This window comes from Aethalodelphis obliquidens, unplaced genomic scaffold (genome assembly GCF_003676395.1).
Source record: "Aethalodelphis obliquidens isolate GAN/ISIS:26980383/991018 unplaced genomic scaffold, ASM367639v1 scaffold38, whole genome shotgun sequence".
NCBI lineage: Eukaryota > Metazoa > Chordata > Mammalia > Artiodactyla > Delphinidae > Aethalodelphis > Aethalodelphis obliquidens.
Genome location: NW_020837982.1, coordinates 8,464,567 through 8,481,190, shown reverse-complemented (window position 1 = coordinate 8,481,190; position 16,624 = coordinate 8,464,567). Strand labels below are relative to the sequence as shown.

The window sequence follows — 16,624 nt, the reverse complement described above, 5'->3', positions numbered from 1 at the left end:
TCCACTGGTCAACTCGGGCAACATTTCATCAGGAAGAGGACCAAACCCAGGGTTGGGATGTGCTCAGGCAGGAGTGACGCAGGAGCTGCTCCTGCTTCCAGAACACCCTTCCACGGCGAGCTGCGTGCTCCCCCTCCACTAACCCTGCCTCTGCCCTCCTGCAAGGAGTCTCACCCCCAGCCCCCCGGACCCACACTCACTGCCTCAGACTTTCACAGATGCACACGGCATCACCAGCTGGTTCACCCTGGGGGAGAGACGGGCGGGGGTCAAGGTGGCAGATCAGCGGGGGCCTGGCCCGGGCACTGCTCTGGCGCATCGCATCGCGGGGGCCGGCGGACCGGATGTGCTGGGCAGGGACCTCGTCAGCCCCAGGGGGAGGTGGGAGAGCCCAGGAGTGGGGAGAGGAGAGAGGGAGGGAGAGAGAGAGAGAAAGAGGAGTAAAGAGAGGAGAAAGAAGTCAGAAAATGAGAGAGAAAAGCAGGGCCAGACCCCCAATTCTGAAAAACATTCATTCCAGGGAAAAACCCACCTAGAACCACCACAAACGCCCCGGGGCCACCCTGGGCCCCCTCTTGTGCTGGAGGCAGCATCGGGGAGGCGTGGAGGCGGGGACCTTGTCAGCCAGCTGGCCCACCCGCTCCAAGCCCACCCTCACCCCCGCACTCACTGCTGCTCAGCCTTGGCGCGGTCGCTGAGGAAGAAGAGCGCGGTGGCCAGGAAGAACATGCCACCCAGGACCACGACGAAGGGGCAGAGCATGAGGGCGTAGCCCAGGCTCAGGAACTCCCAGAGCGGGGAGTCCTTGGTGCTCTGGCGGATCACGTCGGAGATCTGTGGGATGGGGGTGCATGTTAGGGCGGGGCCACCTTCCAGAGCCCTGCACCCCCCCCCCAACCCCACCCCCAGTACTCACAAAGCCAATGAGGTAGGGGCTTCCGGCATCCCCCAGCAGGTGGGAGGTGAAGCTCTGCAGGGCAACGGCGGTGGCCCGTCTGGTGGGGATGACCACATACTGGGCGAGAGGCAGCAGGTCAGAGGCCAGCAGAGTCAGCTCTGCCCCCCTGGCCTCAGCCCAGGGGTCACAACACTTCTCAAGCTCCCGTGGCCTCAGACTCGCTCCTGCCCTGGTGTCTCGACTTGCTCTCCTGGGCCCTCACCCCCTCCTCCCCAGCTTCTGAGACCAGGTTGCCTTAGCGTCTGCACTTGGCCCTTGGCGGGGAGCCAAGTGCACCGGGCACAGGGATCACACGTGGCAACCCTGGGACCAGAACCCTGACCTCAATCTTGCCCTCACCTCCCCACAAGCTAAAGACCCATCTTGGTCTCGCCTCCGTGGGGACCTGCCAAGGCCTGGGCTGGCTGGGATGGGTGATGGTGGGGAAGCAGGACCCTGCCTCGAAGAGCCTCCACTTTTACCCCCAGCACGGACTGCCAGAGCTGCTGGGCCCCCAGAACCCCCGCCAGACCAAGCAGGCCCTGACCCACAGGGGCTGCAGCTCCAAAGCTGGGCGGGCCAAGGTCAGACAGAGGGGCTGGTGGCAGCCCCCTGCCCCCGAGCTCAGCTTCCTCATCTAGTCAGAGCCCCAGCCTTTGTGGACAGTCTGAGAGCAGCCAGTGCCCACCGGGCACCCAGTTACTGGGGGGGAGGGGAGACCTGGATTGCGTGGCCCAATTTCCAGGAATAATTAGTCACTTGGCTGTGACACTTAATAAAATGGGACACGATTTCCCTGGGGCCCAAACCCTGTCAGCATCTGGGGCTGCCCCTGGGGCTGGGGGCAGAGGAGGGGGTCCTGCCTACGGCCAAGGGTACTTGATTCAGGCAAACTCACTCCAACCTTCGCTCCCGCGTGTGCAGTGATCCCCGCCTGGCACTGAGCTGAGTCAGACCTCCCGCCCACCACACCTTTAGCCAGGGACTGGGTGAGGGGGGGCGGTGTTGGAGAGAGACCACCCCGGGTGAAGCATGTACACAGGGAAGCTCGGGCGGGGCCCGGCAGGCTTCCTGGAGGGGAGCTAGCCAGGGGCCCTCATGCCCAGGCAGACTGATCTCCTAGGCTGACCCACATCCTGGCACCAAACCCCAAGTGCGCTGAAGGTGGCCCCATGAGGAGTCCTTCCCCCCCTGCCCCCAGGGCCCACCCTGGCACCTCCCACCCTCCCCGCCGCCGCCGCCGCCGCCGGTCCCCTGCATACCCTTCTCCCAGTTCTCTCCCGGCCCTGACTTGGAGGATCACTGAGGACAGGACCAGCCAGACCCCCCTCCACCACCCCCGTCCCAGACTGCCGCTTGTTCTCGAGGCCACAGCCCCCTCCTGCTTCCTCCCAGGCTGCTCCCATCCCCGCCCAAGGACACGAGCCCCTGCCGCCCGCCGCTCAGATGGCTCTTTGTCCCTGGCCGCCTGGTCTAGAGCCCATTGTTGGCCCCGTGAAGACAGCCTCTGTCTGCCCGACCCAGCCACGGGCACTCGGGCAGGCGCGCCTGGAACCCGGGCTGAGCCGGGAGGGCAGAGTCCACGGGAGCTCAGACCCTGAGGGTGGAGCCCTGGCAGACAGCACCACTCTGGTGCCAGCCTGGCACTGCCAGCCTCTCGGCCACTAACCTGAGCCTCCAGACATCGCCCTCCGCACCCAGTCCCCACATCCTGCCCTTCTGCCTGCTCAACCCTCTGATTCCAGGCCCTGCCCCGATGCAGACCCCCAAATCTCTGATCCCCTCTCCCCTCACAAGCCCAGCCGGCTCTCCCACCCCTTCACCCACCCTCCCCATCTGCCCCGAGAGGTTGAGAGGCCCCAGTCAGCACGAGGCAACCTTGGCCTGCCTCACCATGAGGATGTCCGCTGTGATGGCCCAGTTAGAAAACAGCAGCGTCTCCCCTACAAAAATGCAGATCTGCCCGGGAGAGACCAGAGCAACCATCAGGGGGCGCTCTACCCGCCACTGGCCCCAGGCTGCTCCCTGCACCCTGACTGCTGGCCGGGAGCCCCCAGAAGCCTTCCCCCCGGCTCCTGGCGGTCAGGCGCACGGGGAATTTGTGGATTAGCTACAGGCTTCAAGCCAGGCCCACAGCCCTGGACAGAGCAGGGGCAGACTGACGACTGAAGCCTCCCCGTGGGGGAGCCTCCCCCTGCCCCAAGTCAGACTGCATTTCCTCCTCCAGAGCCCAGCTCCCTGGCCACCCTGGCACTCCCACCGCACTCACATAGGCCCCCACGATGCTGCTCTTGGCCGCCACGAAGATGAGGCAGATGAAGATGGCGGAGCCCAGCATACCCACAGCGCACACCAGCGGGTCAGCCCGCTGGGTCCGCAGGCGGCACCAGCGTGTGGCTCCTGCGCCCGTGACCACCCCGAGAAAACCCGTAAAGCAGGTGATGGCCCCGAAGATGAGGCTGCGGAGACAGAGGACGGTGCAGCACGGGTTAGAGGGCAGGGCTGGGGTAGAGGGGCCGGCGGCCTCCCTCACCCCGCTGCCATCCCCGCCCGCCCACTGAGCCCGCCTGGCCGCACCTGTCCTTGGCCGCACAGGGCGGGCTGCTGCACGTCTCCGCCGCCTTCTGCACGACTTGGGCGCGATGCAGGTAGAGCGGGATCCACATGCCCAGGGCCCCTGTGGCGAAGGACACAGCTGACGTGGCCAGGGAGGAGAAGACGTAGCTGCGGCTGGGGAGAGGCCGGGGCAGCAACACTGAGCGGGGGGCCAGCATCCCCGCAGCTGGCAGGGTCGGGCCCAGGAGGCAGGCTTCCCTCCCTCCTTCCCCCAGGGACAGAAGGCCTCAAATGCCTTGCCTACGGGCCCTGGGGCTGAGGGCTCTGGCTTCAGGGATCGTAAACACTCGTAGCCCCAGCACTGTGGACAGGAGTCTGGCCAAGCAGGCTGCGTGGGCCACCCTGCAAGTCGGGGTCCTCTCATCTCGGCGCCCCTCCCTCCCTCTTCCCACTGGACTCCTCCCAGCAGTACTCACTTGCGGATCAGGGCCTTCATGTCTCGGAGCCATGACGTCCGGGCCTTGAGCTGCCCCCCGAGCTGGTCAGCGTGGCCTCTCCTAGTGGCCGGGACCAGGACGAGGATGAGCGTTCCTGTGATCATGCCCAGGATGGGGGACACCTGGTGGGTCAGGGTGCACCAAGTCAGGACACCAGGGCTCAGGTGTCTTTGTCTGTGCTGCACCTGGAAGGGGGAGCAGGCCAGCCACGCCTTCTCTGGGCCCCGGGCTCCTCCTCTGGGCTGGTATCTGCCCAGGCTTCCTGACTGGGCAAAGCCGCTGTGGGTGAGGCTAGCATATGGGGCTTGGGGGCTCAAAATGGGCTGTGCCGCCCAGGGGCCGGATGGGAGAGAGGACGGAAAGTGAAAGGGAGGGAGGGATGGTCAGATGGATGGAGGAGGGAGGACAGATGGCTGAATAGTCAGAGAGATGGATGGACAGATAGATGGTTGGATGGATAGATTGCTGGGTGGATGAATTAACACATGGAAGGACAGGAGGACGGATGAGTGGATAGGTGATGGGTGACGAGTGACGGATGATGGGTGATCGATGGAACAAAAGGAAGGTAGGTGGGCGGACATATGGAATGATGACTGGGAGAGGAGAGTTCCTGGGGACAGGGAGCCAGATACCAGCTCCTGCCCGCCTCCCTGGGTCTGGAAAAGCTTCCCGGGCCAGCTCCTCACCCTGGTGGCGGGGGGGGCACTGAGAAGGGACTGGCTGCGCATGTAGCTTATGGTTTGGGAGGGGCCCGTGTGGGTTCCAGGAGAACAGAGGCTCAGGAGCCCCTTTGGGTCTTCCCTGCATCCTGCCCAGTGTGGAGAATAGAATCTCCAAGGCCCCAGGCCTCTCTCCAGATGGAAAGGGCACATCTCGCGAGTCTGGATTCCAATATACCAGTCCCTCCACCAGCTCCTGAAAACAGGGAAATCTGTACCCATCCCCACCAGGCCTGGGAGCCCATGGTCTGGGGAGTTCCTCTCCATTCGCCGCCCCCCATGAAAAAATTCCACGGAGGCTGCTTCCTTCCTGCTTTTGAGGAAAAAACACTTTGTCTTAAGCTTCCTCTCCTTCACAAGACTGGGGATCTCTGTTTCCTCTGATTGCACTGTCCGCGGCCTTGGCAGACTTGTGCCGAGTCCTCCTGCAGGACAGGAAGTGGTTCCAGACCCCGGGGCCCTCACACAGGGGTCTCGCCTCAGCCCCGCCCCAGCACAGGCCACAGCAGGAAGTGCTGCCGTGAACGTGGAATTTCCTTCGTCCTCACAGACTGGGGCCCCGAGTGGGGCGAGTCTGGCACCCTTCACACCTCCAAGTGAACTGAAGGAGAAGAGCCCAGGCCCGCGAGGTGGGGAGCCTGGCGGCTGAGGCTCTGTCCCTGAATCTCTGGGTGACCCTGGGCAACGGCTGGTCTGGGGGTGTCCTTACCCGCAAGGCCCAGTGCCAGTCTCCGGCCGCCTGCTTCACGCTGGAGCCGGTGATGTAGCCCAGGCCGCTGCAGAGAGGACGGGACGGTCAGGCAGGGATGGGCAGGGCGTCGGGGGCAGGGGATGCTCACCAGTCTAGGAGGCCACCAGCCCCCGCCCCCACCCAGCCAGCCAGGGAGCTGGTCCAGGCGCTTCTCAAGGCTGCCTGCCCATGTGTTTAGGTCACAGAGGGCCAAACTCCAGGGAGAGGGAGTGGTGAGAAACCCGAAGGGACCTAGCCCGGATCCTCACCTGCCCAGAGGGATGGCGAAGTAGAAGACAGACAGCATGAGTGTGCGCGTGTTCTTGGTGAAGAGGTCGCCGATGATGGTGGGCGCAATGGTGGAGTAGCTGGCCTCACCGATGCCCACCAGCCCGCGGGACAGGACCAGCAGCCAGAAGTGCTGTGGGGAGGGGCGGAGAGCGCTGGGGGGGCCCGCCTGCTCCCCTGCCTGCTCCCCTGCCTGCTCCCCGCTTTGCTCCCTACCCGCGGCAGGGCCCAGGAGACAGGAGAGAGGGTGGAGCCCAACCCCTGCCTCAGCAACGACTACACCCCAGGCCACTCTGGGCCTCAGTTCCTGCCTCTGAATAGTGGGTCGGACTGGGTCTAGCTGGCCCAGTGCTCGGATGGAGCTGGACTTTCAGGGGCTGAGAGTTGTAGGTTTGGCGGGGGGCGTAAGCCTGTGTCTCCACTGCCACCCTGACTCATTGGGAGACTTCCTCCCTGGGTTCTGGCCCCATCTTGCCTGACCAGGCAGCTGGGCTGACCCTAGCAGCACTGAGGACGCAGTGTAAATGGGGAGTGGGCAGGGCAGCCCAGTGGGCTCAGTGCCCCTCCCCCATGCACACATCAAAGAGCAAAGCCCAGCTACATGGGAAGGGTGGGGCCGTGCCAGCTGCCAGTGGTTCTACCCCTTTGATGTGGACCCAGCCCCTCCATCCCCCCAGCTGCCCAGGGCCTGAGAACCAAGCCTGGTCATTTTTCCCCGGCCCCACCCCGACCACCCATCCGGCCAGCATTGCCCACATCCAGCCCTCCTCCAGGTCTCCCTGTCTCTGCACATCTCTTTCCCGGCCCTCTCTCTGTGCCGCTGGTCCTGCCATCCATGTCTGTGCCTCTTGTTTCCATAGTTCATTCGCTCTCTCACCCTCCATCTCTGAGTCTTCCTTCTCCTGGCCCCTTGCCTGGGCTTCTGTCCCGGAGAAGCAGCAGCCCACAGCCTTTGCCTATTTTTCTGTTGGGTTGTCTTTCTCGTATTGGTTTCTGTTAGCATTTTCTATATCATGGGAATTGAGGTTTATTAGATAGGTCACAAATATTTTCCATCATCTTCCTTTCCACTTTGTGTGTGGGGAGTTTCATCATACAGAAGCTTTATTTTGTGTTGGTTAATTTGATGCTGTCCAAGCTGTTGATTTTCCCTTAACGGCTTCTGGATTTCACATCTTGCTCAAGAAGGGCTAGTCCATCCCAGAATGATACACAATATTCTTTTATGTTTGTTATATTTTAGAAAGAGAAAGAAAACGGGAGTGATTTCCTTATTCTCCTCCGTACAAGAGCAGGCAGATAAGACCTCTTTGACAAGGGATCCCATAGATGCCCACTCCTCCCCCAGGAACTGGCTATCTTGTGCATTTGTCGCGGCTTCCTCTCTACCTTTGCCTGCACATACACGTACCAAGGAACAACATTTAGTGTCCCCTGTGTGCTCTCACACAATAAACATAAAAAGACCATCCCTGGGACTTCCCTGCTGGTCCGGTGGTTGAGAATCCACCTTCCAGTGCAGGGGACGCGGGTTCGGTCCCTAGTTGGGGGACTGGGAGCCCCCAGGCCGCAACTACCGAGCACGCGAGCCACAACTAGACAGCAGCCCACGTGCCGCAACGAAGATCATGCGTGCCGCAGCTAAGACCCGACACAGCCAAAAGTAAAATAAATACTAAAAAAAAAAAAAGCGTTCCATGCGTCTTGTCCCACAACTTGATTTTTTTCCCTCATCTTTTGGAAACCCATTTCAGCTGGTTAATATAGATCTAGTTCATTCATTTGCTGCTAAGAAGCTCACAGTATGAATACACCCCATTCTACCTGGGCGTCCCCCAAGTCGAGGTCATTTAGTTTCTGTCTTTTTTTTCTATTACAAAACTTGCAGCAAACATCCTTACGTAAACCTGTCACTTTGTGTCCACGAGTTGGAGCTTCTCCCTTCGGCATATACCCCCAAGTAGAAGGCTGGGCTGTGCAGTGTACACAGAATTTTACAAAATCCTGCCCCACTTTGCTCTCCAAAGAGGCTCTACCAATTTACACTCCCACTAGTAGCTTGAATAACACTTGGTATTGTCCGCCTTTTTAATTGCCGCCAATCTGATGGGTGTGAAACGGTAACTCATTGTTGCTTTAATTTGCAGTGCCCTGATTACTCAAGAAGCCGAGAACCGTCTCTTCCTACATATGTTGCCTGTTGGGGGATCTTCCCCTGGAAGTGCCTGTCACTATCCTTTGCCCATTTTTTCTACCGGGTTGTTTGTCTTTTTCTTGTTGAATTATAGTTCTAGACCTTTATGGTTTGCTTTTTACTTTACTTTCACCTAGCTGGGATTTATTTTGAAGTATGGTTAGAAATACAGACCATACTTTATCTTCCATCCAGATGGAGAGTCAATACTCCCAAAACCATTTATTTGAGATGCAACTTCCATCCTCCACTCAATTCCCATAGAAAGGAGGACTCTGTTTCCTTGATCTCTTAGTTTATCCCTCTGCTGTTTTCATTAGAATAGCCGTGTTTTGATAACTGATAGGACAAGAGCCCTTTCATTGTTGTTTTCACAATGTTCTTGGCTGTTCCTGGGCACTTTCTCTGCCAGATTTACTTCAGAATCACATTGCCAAGGTCCACCAAAAACCCCCACGGGACTCGGATTGTGACTGCAATGAACTCATAGATTAATTGGGAGTGATCCGTTTCTCTCTCTGCCTCTGCTCATCTTCTCTCCCCATCTCTCCCTTCCTTCCACACACCCAGAGTGGGGCCCAGACTTGACATCGTGGTCCTGTACTCACTGGTTAACCCCAGAAGCAGCCCCAGAGGTCAGATGAGGAGGAGCCTGATCAGGGGCAGAACAAGAGCCAGAGGGGGTCCAGAAGCTTCTTCTGGTCCAGTCCCCATTTTTGACTGTGGCCATCAGGCTCTACCTGACGTTCTAGGCCTGGGATTTTTTGGGGTTTTTTTTAAATTTATTTTTAGCTGCATTGGGTCTTCATTGCTGCACACGGGCTTTCTCTAGTTGCGGCTAGCAGGGGCTACTCTTCGTTGTGGTGCACGGGCTTCAGTAGCTGTGGCTCACAGGTTCAGTAGTTGTGGCTCGTGGGCTCTAGAGCACAGGCTCAGTAGTTGTGGTGCACGGGCTTAGTTGCTCCGTGGCATGTGGGATCTTCCCAGACCAGGGCTCAAATCTGTGTCCCCTGCATTGGCAGGTGGATTCTTAACCACTGTGCCACCAGGGAAGTCCTAGGCCTGGAGCTTATTACCTGGCCTGACCCTTCGCTATGAAGCTGCCCCATGAAGCAAACTTGTATCCCCCAAACCTGCCAGTTCTCTCTGCCCTCACCTTCAACCTCCTCTCGATCAGTGTAAATCTGACTCACTATTGCCCTTCTTCAGACTCTTCCAGGGTCCAGCACTTCCCTCAGGAGAAAGCTCAGGCCTTCCAACCTGGCATTCAAGGCTCTCCATGACCTGGTCCCTGCCTTCCTTTCCAGCCAAAGCACTCTGCTCCTCAATCTACCAACACACTCCACCATTTCTGCCTCCATGGGGCTGCTCCCTCTGCCTGTGCTATCTTCACCAAAAGGCCTAACCTCCCTGTCTTGCCTGCCCAGCTCAACTGCCAACCTCCTCCAGGAAGTCTTCCCTGACCACATGGATGTCAGAGACTGCTCTCTCTTCAGTGAGGACTTTCAGCACTTTGCTTATCTTGAAGGCTCTGAACATGGGAGCTCCTGTCACATCTTCCCATCCCCAGGCCTGGATGCTCCCAAGGCCAGGGTCTCCTCCTTTGTCCCCTAGGCTGAACACTCCCTGAAGGCAAATCCTGGTCTTCTCCCTTCTTTTTTTTTTTTTAAGATTTAATTTTATTTATTTTTGGCTGCTTTGGGTCTTCATTGCTGCATGCAGGCTTTCTCTAGTTGCAGCGAGCGGGGGCTACTCTTCATTACAGTGCGCAGGTTTCTCATTGTGGTGGCTTCTCTTGTTGCAGAGCATGGGCTCTAGGCGCGCAGGCTTCAGTAGTTGTGGCATGCAGGCTCAGTAGTTCTGGCTCGCGGGCTCTAGAGTGCAGGCTCAGTAGTTGTGGCGCACGGGCTTAGTTGCTCTGCGGCATGTGGGATCTTCCTGGACCAGGGCTCGAACCTGTGTCCCCTGCATTGGCAGGCGGATTCTCATCCACTGCGCCACCAGGGAAGTCCGTCCCCTTCTTCCTCTATCTCCCTCTATAGTAGCCATCATGTGATTGTCCATCCTCTGCTTAAAGACCCCTAGTGACGGGACACTCACTACCTCTCAGAGCAACATATCTCCTCATTGGAAGAAAGAACAGAAATAATGATTTGTTGAAACCTGCCATGTGTCAGGGTCTGGACATTCATGAGTTCAATTATTTCTCACAACCACCCTTCATACTAAGAAGTATTATCCCCAATTAAAGATGAGGAAACTGAGGCTCAGAGAAGTTTCTCCAGATCACAAAGCTGAGTGGGCCACAGAATTGGGATATTCAAATCCAGAACTGTGAGAGCCAAGTAAGAAACATCTTCCTTCCTGGGAATTCCCTGGCAGTCCGGTGGCTAGGACTCCACACTCTCATTGCTGAGGGCCTGGGTTCAATCCCTGGTTGGGGAACTAACATCCCACAAGCTGCACATTGTAACCAAAAAAAAAAAAAAAACAGAAAGAAAGCTCTTCCTGACACTGAACTAATGTTTGTCTCCCTAGGACTTTGACCCAAGGAGCTGGCTGATGGTCGGACAAAGAGCAAACTGTGTGAGGCCTAGAGAAGGGTAGTGACGCATCTAGGGTCACACAGCAAGATGACAGCAGAGCCAGAACTAGAACCCAAGGGCCCTGACTCCTTGGCCAGACTTGCCCCCCTGATCCTTGCATCCTCCCCACATCAGAAGCAGCTCAGAGAGAGTCAGGATGCCACACAGGGCCGTGAGTCCCTCAGTTCAAGGCCAGCACAGGGAAAGCCCAATCAGTAGGGCCAGTGTATAGAAGTACCCAGAGACCCCCCTCATCCCACGATACTTGGACCCAACGGGCTGGAACCCCAGTCTAGACGAAGATAGGTCAATCAGACTTGCCACCCGCTGGAGGAACCAGGACACACGGACAGGATGAGCAGGAATGCCGGGTGGAAGGCCCGGGCAGGCCTCACCTGCTGCGGGATGAAGGAGCTGGAGAACGTGACAGCCGACCAGAAGAAAATCCCGCAGCTGAGGATCACTTTCCTGTTGAAGCGGTCACCCAGGTAGCCGAAGATGGGGGCGGCCACCATGAAGCTGCAGATGAATGCTGCGTGGGGAGAGGAGAGCCACGGTTGTGGCACAGGGGTCTCATGGCTGAGCCCGCCCGCCCAGACCACCCAGCGAGAGGCCAAGCGCCTGCTGAGGAAGCAGCCGCTGCCCGAGAGGGGCAACCTCGGCCAGATCTGGGCCCAGGGGAGGTAGGACAGGCCCTCTGGGTTAGGAGACTCCACGGCTCCATCCTCTTCCACGCCCAGTGGCAGATGAGCCCTTCGGGTACTTTTTAAAAGAGTAAAGATTATTCACTGAACATTTTCTACTTGTCAGGTGCTAGGGGCTCACCACACAGCATCTTGTGTATCTTTCTGACCCCCATCCCACCTCACAGATGGGGAGACGCTCAGAGAGAAGTGACTTGCCTAAGGCCTCACCAATAGTAAATGTCCCAGTGGGGATTTGACCCCGTCTGACTCCAGAGCCAGTATTCCTTATACTCTGCCATGCCACTCTCCTTATTATACTTGAAAAAAAGGTTCAGAGAGGGAAAGGGACCTACCCAAGGTCACACAGCAAATCGGGGCAGAACTGGACCTGGAACCCCCAGTCTCATACCTGCCAGATCACACAGCCACCCTCACTCCCAGCAGACTGCAGAGACTTTCCTGACACTTGGAAACATTGTCATTCATTTGTTCATTCATTCACTCATTCATTCATCCATCCTTTCATCCATTCAACAAAGACCAAAATTCCTAGACTCTTGCAGTTTTCATTCTAGTGAGAAACAATGAAATAAAAAATATAGTATGTCAAGGGGTGACACATGCTAAGGAGGGAAAAAGGGCAGAAACAGGAGATAGGAAAAGTGTGTGAGAAAAAGAAAACAGATGTTAACATTTTAAATAGAAAGGTCAGAGGTGACATTTCAGCAAAGACCTGGAGGAGAGGAGGAGACAAATCATGCAAATATTGGGTTGAGAACAGCAAGTGCAAAGGCCCTGGGGCAGGAATGTGCTTAGCATATTTGTGGAACAACAAATAGACCAGAGTGGCTGGAGCAGAGGGACCCTGGGGAAAAGGCCAGATTGGGTAGGGCCTTGTGGCTCACTGTGGTGACTGTGGCTTCTACGGGTGAGAAAGGAAAACACCAGAGCAGAGGAGTGATGTGACCTGGTTTTGTTCTTCCAGAACAATAGAGCAGCAGAGTCTCAGAGGACCCTGTGGGAATGACACTACCAGCATGGGAGGGGCCTTCGAGGTCTCAGGGGGATAAAGAGTCCAGCAACGCAGGGTAGTCGCTAGGTCATGCGGTGAGGCAGCCCCTGATTCCTCCTCCTGGAAGGCAATCCCACAGCTGACGGGCAGATGGCCAGACAAAGGCCGGGGGTGGGCAGATAAGGTGGCCAGCCAAGCTAAACATTCACAGGGTCTGGCTGTTCCCTCACAGACCTGAGCCCCTAGGAGAAGAGATAGAGGGAGGGGAGGAAGGAGGCAAGGCGGTGAGAGCAGGCTGGGCTGGTGCAGCGCGACTGTCCCTCACTTATCCCAGGGAGCAGGATGGTGAGCGTGTATGGGTGTGGGGGGCAATCTTTTAATCCCAACTGTGTGACTGGGGTCTCGGGCAGAATCAGCAGAGAGGTGCACGAATCTGGGCACCAGAGACGCAGTGCCTGGCCTTGAATTCAGCTCTATTCCTTTCCAGCTGGGTGACCTTGGGAAGGTCACAACCTCTCTGTCCCTCAATTCAGTGGTGTGCTGATAAATGTTTAGCAACTGGCTCTCCAAAAATGAGGCGGGGTGGGGGGGAGCCCTGATGTGTAGTGTTTGCCCATTTTCATGGTGCACATCCTCCCACCATGGCCTGATTTCAAGCTACCAAGGCGATGTCACTAATCAGAGTTGGGAAGAGAGATGCAGTCACAGAGTTGTACATAGAGTATTTCTACCACCTAGATCCAACAGACGTAAATAACCTTAAGAACGTAGATAATAGTGAAAGGTAGCAAAATAATTAGGGGGTGATGAATTCTGAATGTTTATTACCTTTGGGTTTTTCTTTTTAATAGCTCTTTGGAGTATAATTATACAAAGTATAACTGTATAATTGCTTTACAATGCTGTGTTAGTTTCTGCTTTATAACAAAGTGAATCAGCTATACATATACATATATCCCCACATCCCCTCCCTCTTGAGCCTCCCTCCCACCCTCCCTATCCCACCCCTCTAGGTCATCGCGAAGCACCGAGCCCATCTCCCTGTGCTCTGCTGTGATGTTGTGTAATTGTAAGTTTATATAATTCAGTTTGTAATAACGGTTGTGCTTAACAACCAGCTCACACAATTCCTGAAAACTTAACAATCAACTCTCATGAAGCTAAGCCACCTCCAGCACGCCGACTTCCTCATCTGTAAAATAAAGATAAAAATAGCAACTCCCTGCTTGCTCTGAGCACTGGATGAGATAATGCGTGTAAGGTGCTTAATGCCACGTCCTGCCCATACCCAGAGGGGGTCAGCTCTTGGTCAACACTGGGCCCTTGTTTAGATCCGTCAAGGTAGGAATTATTTCCTCTTATCTAGAAAAAGAATTTTTCCTGCTGGGTCTGTCTCCCAGGACCTGCCTGAGATCAGACCAGGATATGGGCTGGAAAGAGATTTCAGTCTCATCAGGACTTACACATGTTAGGGGAGAAGGAAGAATTGTTGCCTCTATGCCTGTCTGTATTAGGTGAGGAGTGGACAGAAAGAATCAGAATAGGAGTTGCCCCCCTGTCTGGCCAAGAAGCAGACCCTGTCCATGGGTTGCCCAGCTTAAAGAGTTAAAATGCCAGGGAACCAGCAAGGAGGGCCAAATCCTACCAAGGCAATGAAGGGAGGCTTCATAGAGGCAGTGATAGCAGAGCAGGGCACTGAAGGCTGCATAGGAGTTCACCCTGATGATACTACTTAAAATCAAGTATACTAAAATATGAATTACAAATCTTATAAGACTGTATAATGGTTAATGAGGCATAATGCTTATTGTTAGTAATAACTGCAGTTACCGTTCATGGATGTGCCCTGGCCATAAGCACAGATGATCTCATTTGATTCTCCCTATTACCTTCATCTTACGGAGGAAACAGTAGAGGCTAAAAGTAGTGACATCATACAGCTCGTGTGTGGCTAAGCCAGAATTTATACCCCAGTTTGACTCCAGAGTCCTTGCTCTAAATCACACCACAGGTGGCCAGGCTGGGAAGGCAGAAGATCCCAGCTGATGTTCCAAAGGTCAGAGAAAGTTCAGGGTGTGTCGGGGACAGCAGGAAGACGCATGAGGCTGTAGGCTGGGAAGGTGATAGAGAGAGGAAGCAGTGGGAGAGGAGACCACTGAGGGAGATCGGGCCCTAACCCCTAGTTCCAGGTTTGGTGTTAGTTAGAGGGCAGTGGAGATCCACAGCACACTGTTCTCCCCCTTCAAGGAGGAGCACCCACTGGGTGGGTGCAGAGGGGCTGGAGGAGGTGAGCCAGACCTCAGCCATCCTGGTCCATCCCTATCCTCCTGTCCACAGCAGAACCGGAAGGCAGCCCCCCTAGTGCTTTCCCCGCTGGCTTTCTGCCTGCTCTTCCGGGTGGGCAGAGGCACCTGGGACTTCAGATGGACTCCTGCTGGGGCAGCCACACCCCATCCCCACCCCTGTCCCGCCAAAGGTCACCAAGTCCCAACCTGAGTTTTACCGTCGGTCCCATTGTACAGCTGGGGCCACTGGAAGGTGGAAGAACTTGCCCAAGATGACACAGCAACCCTCCCGACCCTGGACTCTCTTGTCTCTCAGGGCCTTCCCCTTGGGGACAAGGGAATCCAAGGTCAGCAGGGAGACACAATCCATCTTTCCAGCCCTCCCTTCTGCTCTGGGGAGCCAAGAGAAAGGGCCTCTCCTGGCCCTCAGGGTTGTCACCAGCCAGCAGAGAGGCCTGAACACAACTAGGTAGGGCCTGGAGGGAAATAAATTCCTGGCAGAAGGAACAGCACAGGGGCTTCCCTGGTGGCGTGGTGGTTAAGAATCCACCTGCCAATGCAGGGGACACAGGTTCGAGCCCTGGTCCGGGAAGATCCCACATGCCACAGAGCAACTAAGCCCGTGCGCCACAACTACTGAGCCTGCACTCTAGAGCCCACGAGCCAGAACTACTGAGCCTGCATGCCACAACTACTGAAGCCTGCACGCCTAGAGCCCGTGCTCCGCAACAAGAGAAGCCACTGCAATGAGAAGCCCGCGCACAGCAACGAAGGGTAGCTGCCACTCGCTGTAACTAGAGAACGCCCGCGCGCAGCAATGAAGACCCAACGCAGCCAAATAATTAATTTTAAAAAAAGCAGCAGCAGCAGCAGCAACAGCACAGGCAAAGGCCTGGGCAGGTGACCCATGTCCCAGATGGGGGCGCAGACCCTTCTCCAGCCAGCAGGAAGCCCTGCTGAAAATAAAGAACAGCCCGGCCTAGAAGCTTCCTGGGCTCAGCACCCACAACCCCACAGTCTTTGTCTGGTTGAGGAGAGCTTTCTGGGCAGACTGGCTGCCCCACCCCTGGTCTCCGCAGGGCCGGCTTTCCCGGCACGAGGACATCCTGTGGTCGGGGTGTGGGGAAGCCCTCCGTCAGCTCACGTGTGCTGAGCCCACAGGTCTGGGACAATGGAGCCGCTGGCAGGGAGCCAGGGCAGGGGGCAGGGCCGTGGAGGGCTGAGGGGGAGGAGTCAGAGCCCCTGGCTCACCCGGAGAAGCTGGGGCTGAGCCTCACTCCCTCCTCTGCAAGACGGGTGATGCGCCCCTCCTCACAGGGCCGGCAGGAGGTCATCAAGGAGACAGGGATCGGGCAGCATCCCTAAGGCGCCACCCACCTCTCATGGTGCTGGTTGGAGGTCAGCACCCAAAGCTTGAAACGACTCCCACTGAGGGTTCTGCGCCCCTGCAGGCAGCCCCCGGACCACCTGCACTCCGAACCCACGGAGCTGCTGAGAAGGTGGCCCTGGAGCAGAAGCGGGTGAGGTCTGCGCTGGGGGAGCCCTGAGCCCCCAGACTGTGGCCTTAGAGCACATGTCCAGCCCCACCTCAGCCTGGGCTGAACCAGGTCTATTTTTACAAAGTCCGGATCTGGCCAACTGGTTATTTGGAGGAGACTCGCCATCCTCCACATCCTGTGGGCAGGGAGGGTGCTCCGGCAGGCATGGGGTGGGTGGGGTCAGGCCCTGCCCGAGCACCCTCCCTGCCCACAGGATGGGGAGGACCCAGAACAGCCGGCACCATCGGTACCCGGAAGCCCACCAGACTCAGAGCCCCTACGGGAGGAATGGGAACCACTCCTCCTTCAGACTCTGCTCAGAATATAAACCCTAGGTTGGCCACTGAGGCCTCAGGGAGGGAGATTCTCGGGCCTTCCTTCTAACAGGAGGGTCCTGCGGGGAGAGCCACGGGGGCTGCCCAGCTCTGCCTTCAGAACCTGAGTCTCTGTCGAAGCGGGAGGATATTGCAAGGCTGGCCAAAGTGAGGAGGGAGAAAGGCCAGAAGGAGACTTGGTCCCAAAGCAAAGGCGCCGTCTGGTTTCAGTCTGAGCTGGCTCTTCCTCTGTCCCCACTCTCCCCCTGCCCCCGCCTCC

At 57.0% G+C, this 16,624-nt stretch overlaps 1 protein-coding gene across 2 annotated transcripts in view; it reads right to left on the bottom strand.

The window, feature by feature from the left end:
- SPNS2 (SPNS lysolipid transporter 2, sphingosine-1-phosphate) overlaps positions 1-16,624 on the bottom strand; it is a 34,392-nt gene that overhangs the window by 1,328 nt on the left and 16,440 nt on the right. The window contains exons 3-12 of one of the 2 annotated variants that reach the window (XM_027130750.1): positions 10,905-11,041; positions 5,712-5,863; positions 5,422-5,488; positions 3,970-4,112; positions 3,515-3,667; positions 3,207-3,396; positions 2,831-2,896; positions 917-1,015; positions 671-834; positions 201-247 (exon numbers count right to left, since the gene is read on the bottom strand). In XM_027130750.1, coding sequence (XP_026986551.1) covers positions 205-247; positions 671-834; positions 917-1,015; positions 2,831-2,896; positions 3,207-3,396; positions 3,515-3,667; positions 3,970-4,112; positions 5,422-5,488; positions 5,712-5,863; positions 10,905-11,041 — 1,214 coding nt within the window. In that variant the 3' untranslated portion in view covers positions 201-204. Of the gene's footprint in view, positions 1-200; positions 248-670; positions 835-916; positions 1,016-2,830; positions 2,897-3,206; positions 3,397-3,514; positions 3,668-3,969; positions 4,113-5,421; positions 5,489-5,711; positions 5,864-6,607; positions 6,737-10,904; positions 13,136-16,624 lie in introns of those variants that run through there. The other variant, XM_027130749.1, reaches the window with a different exon arrangement.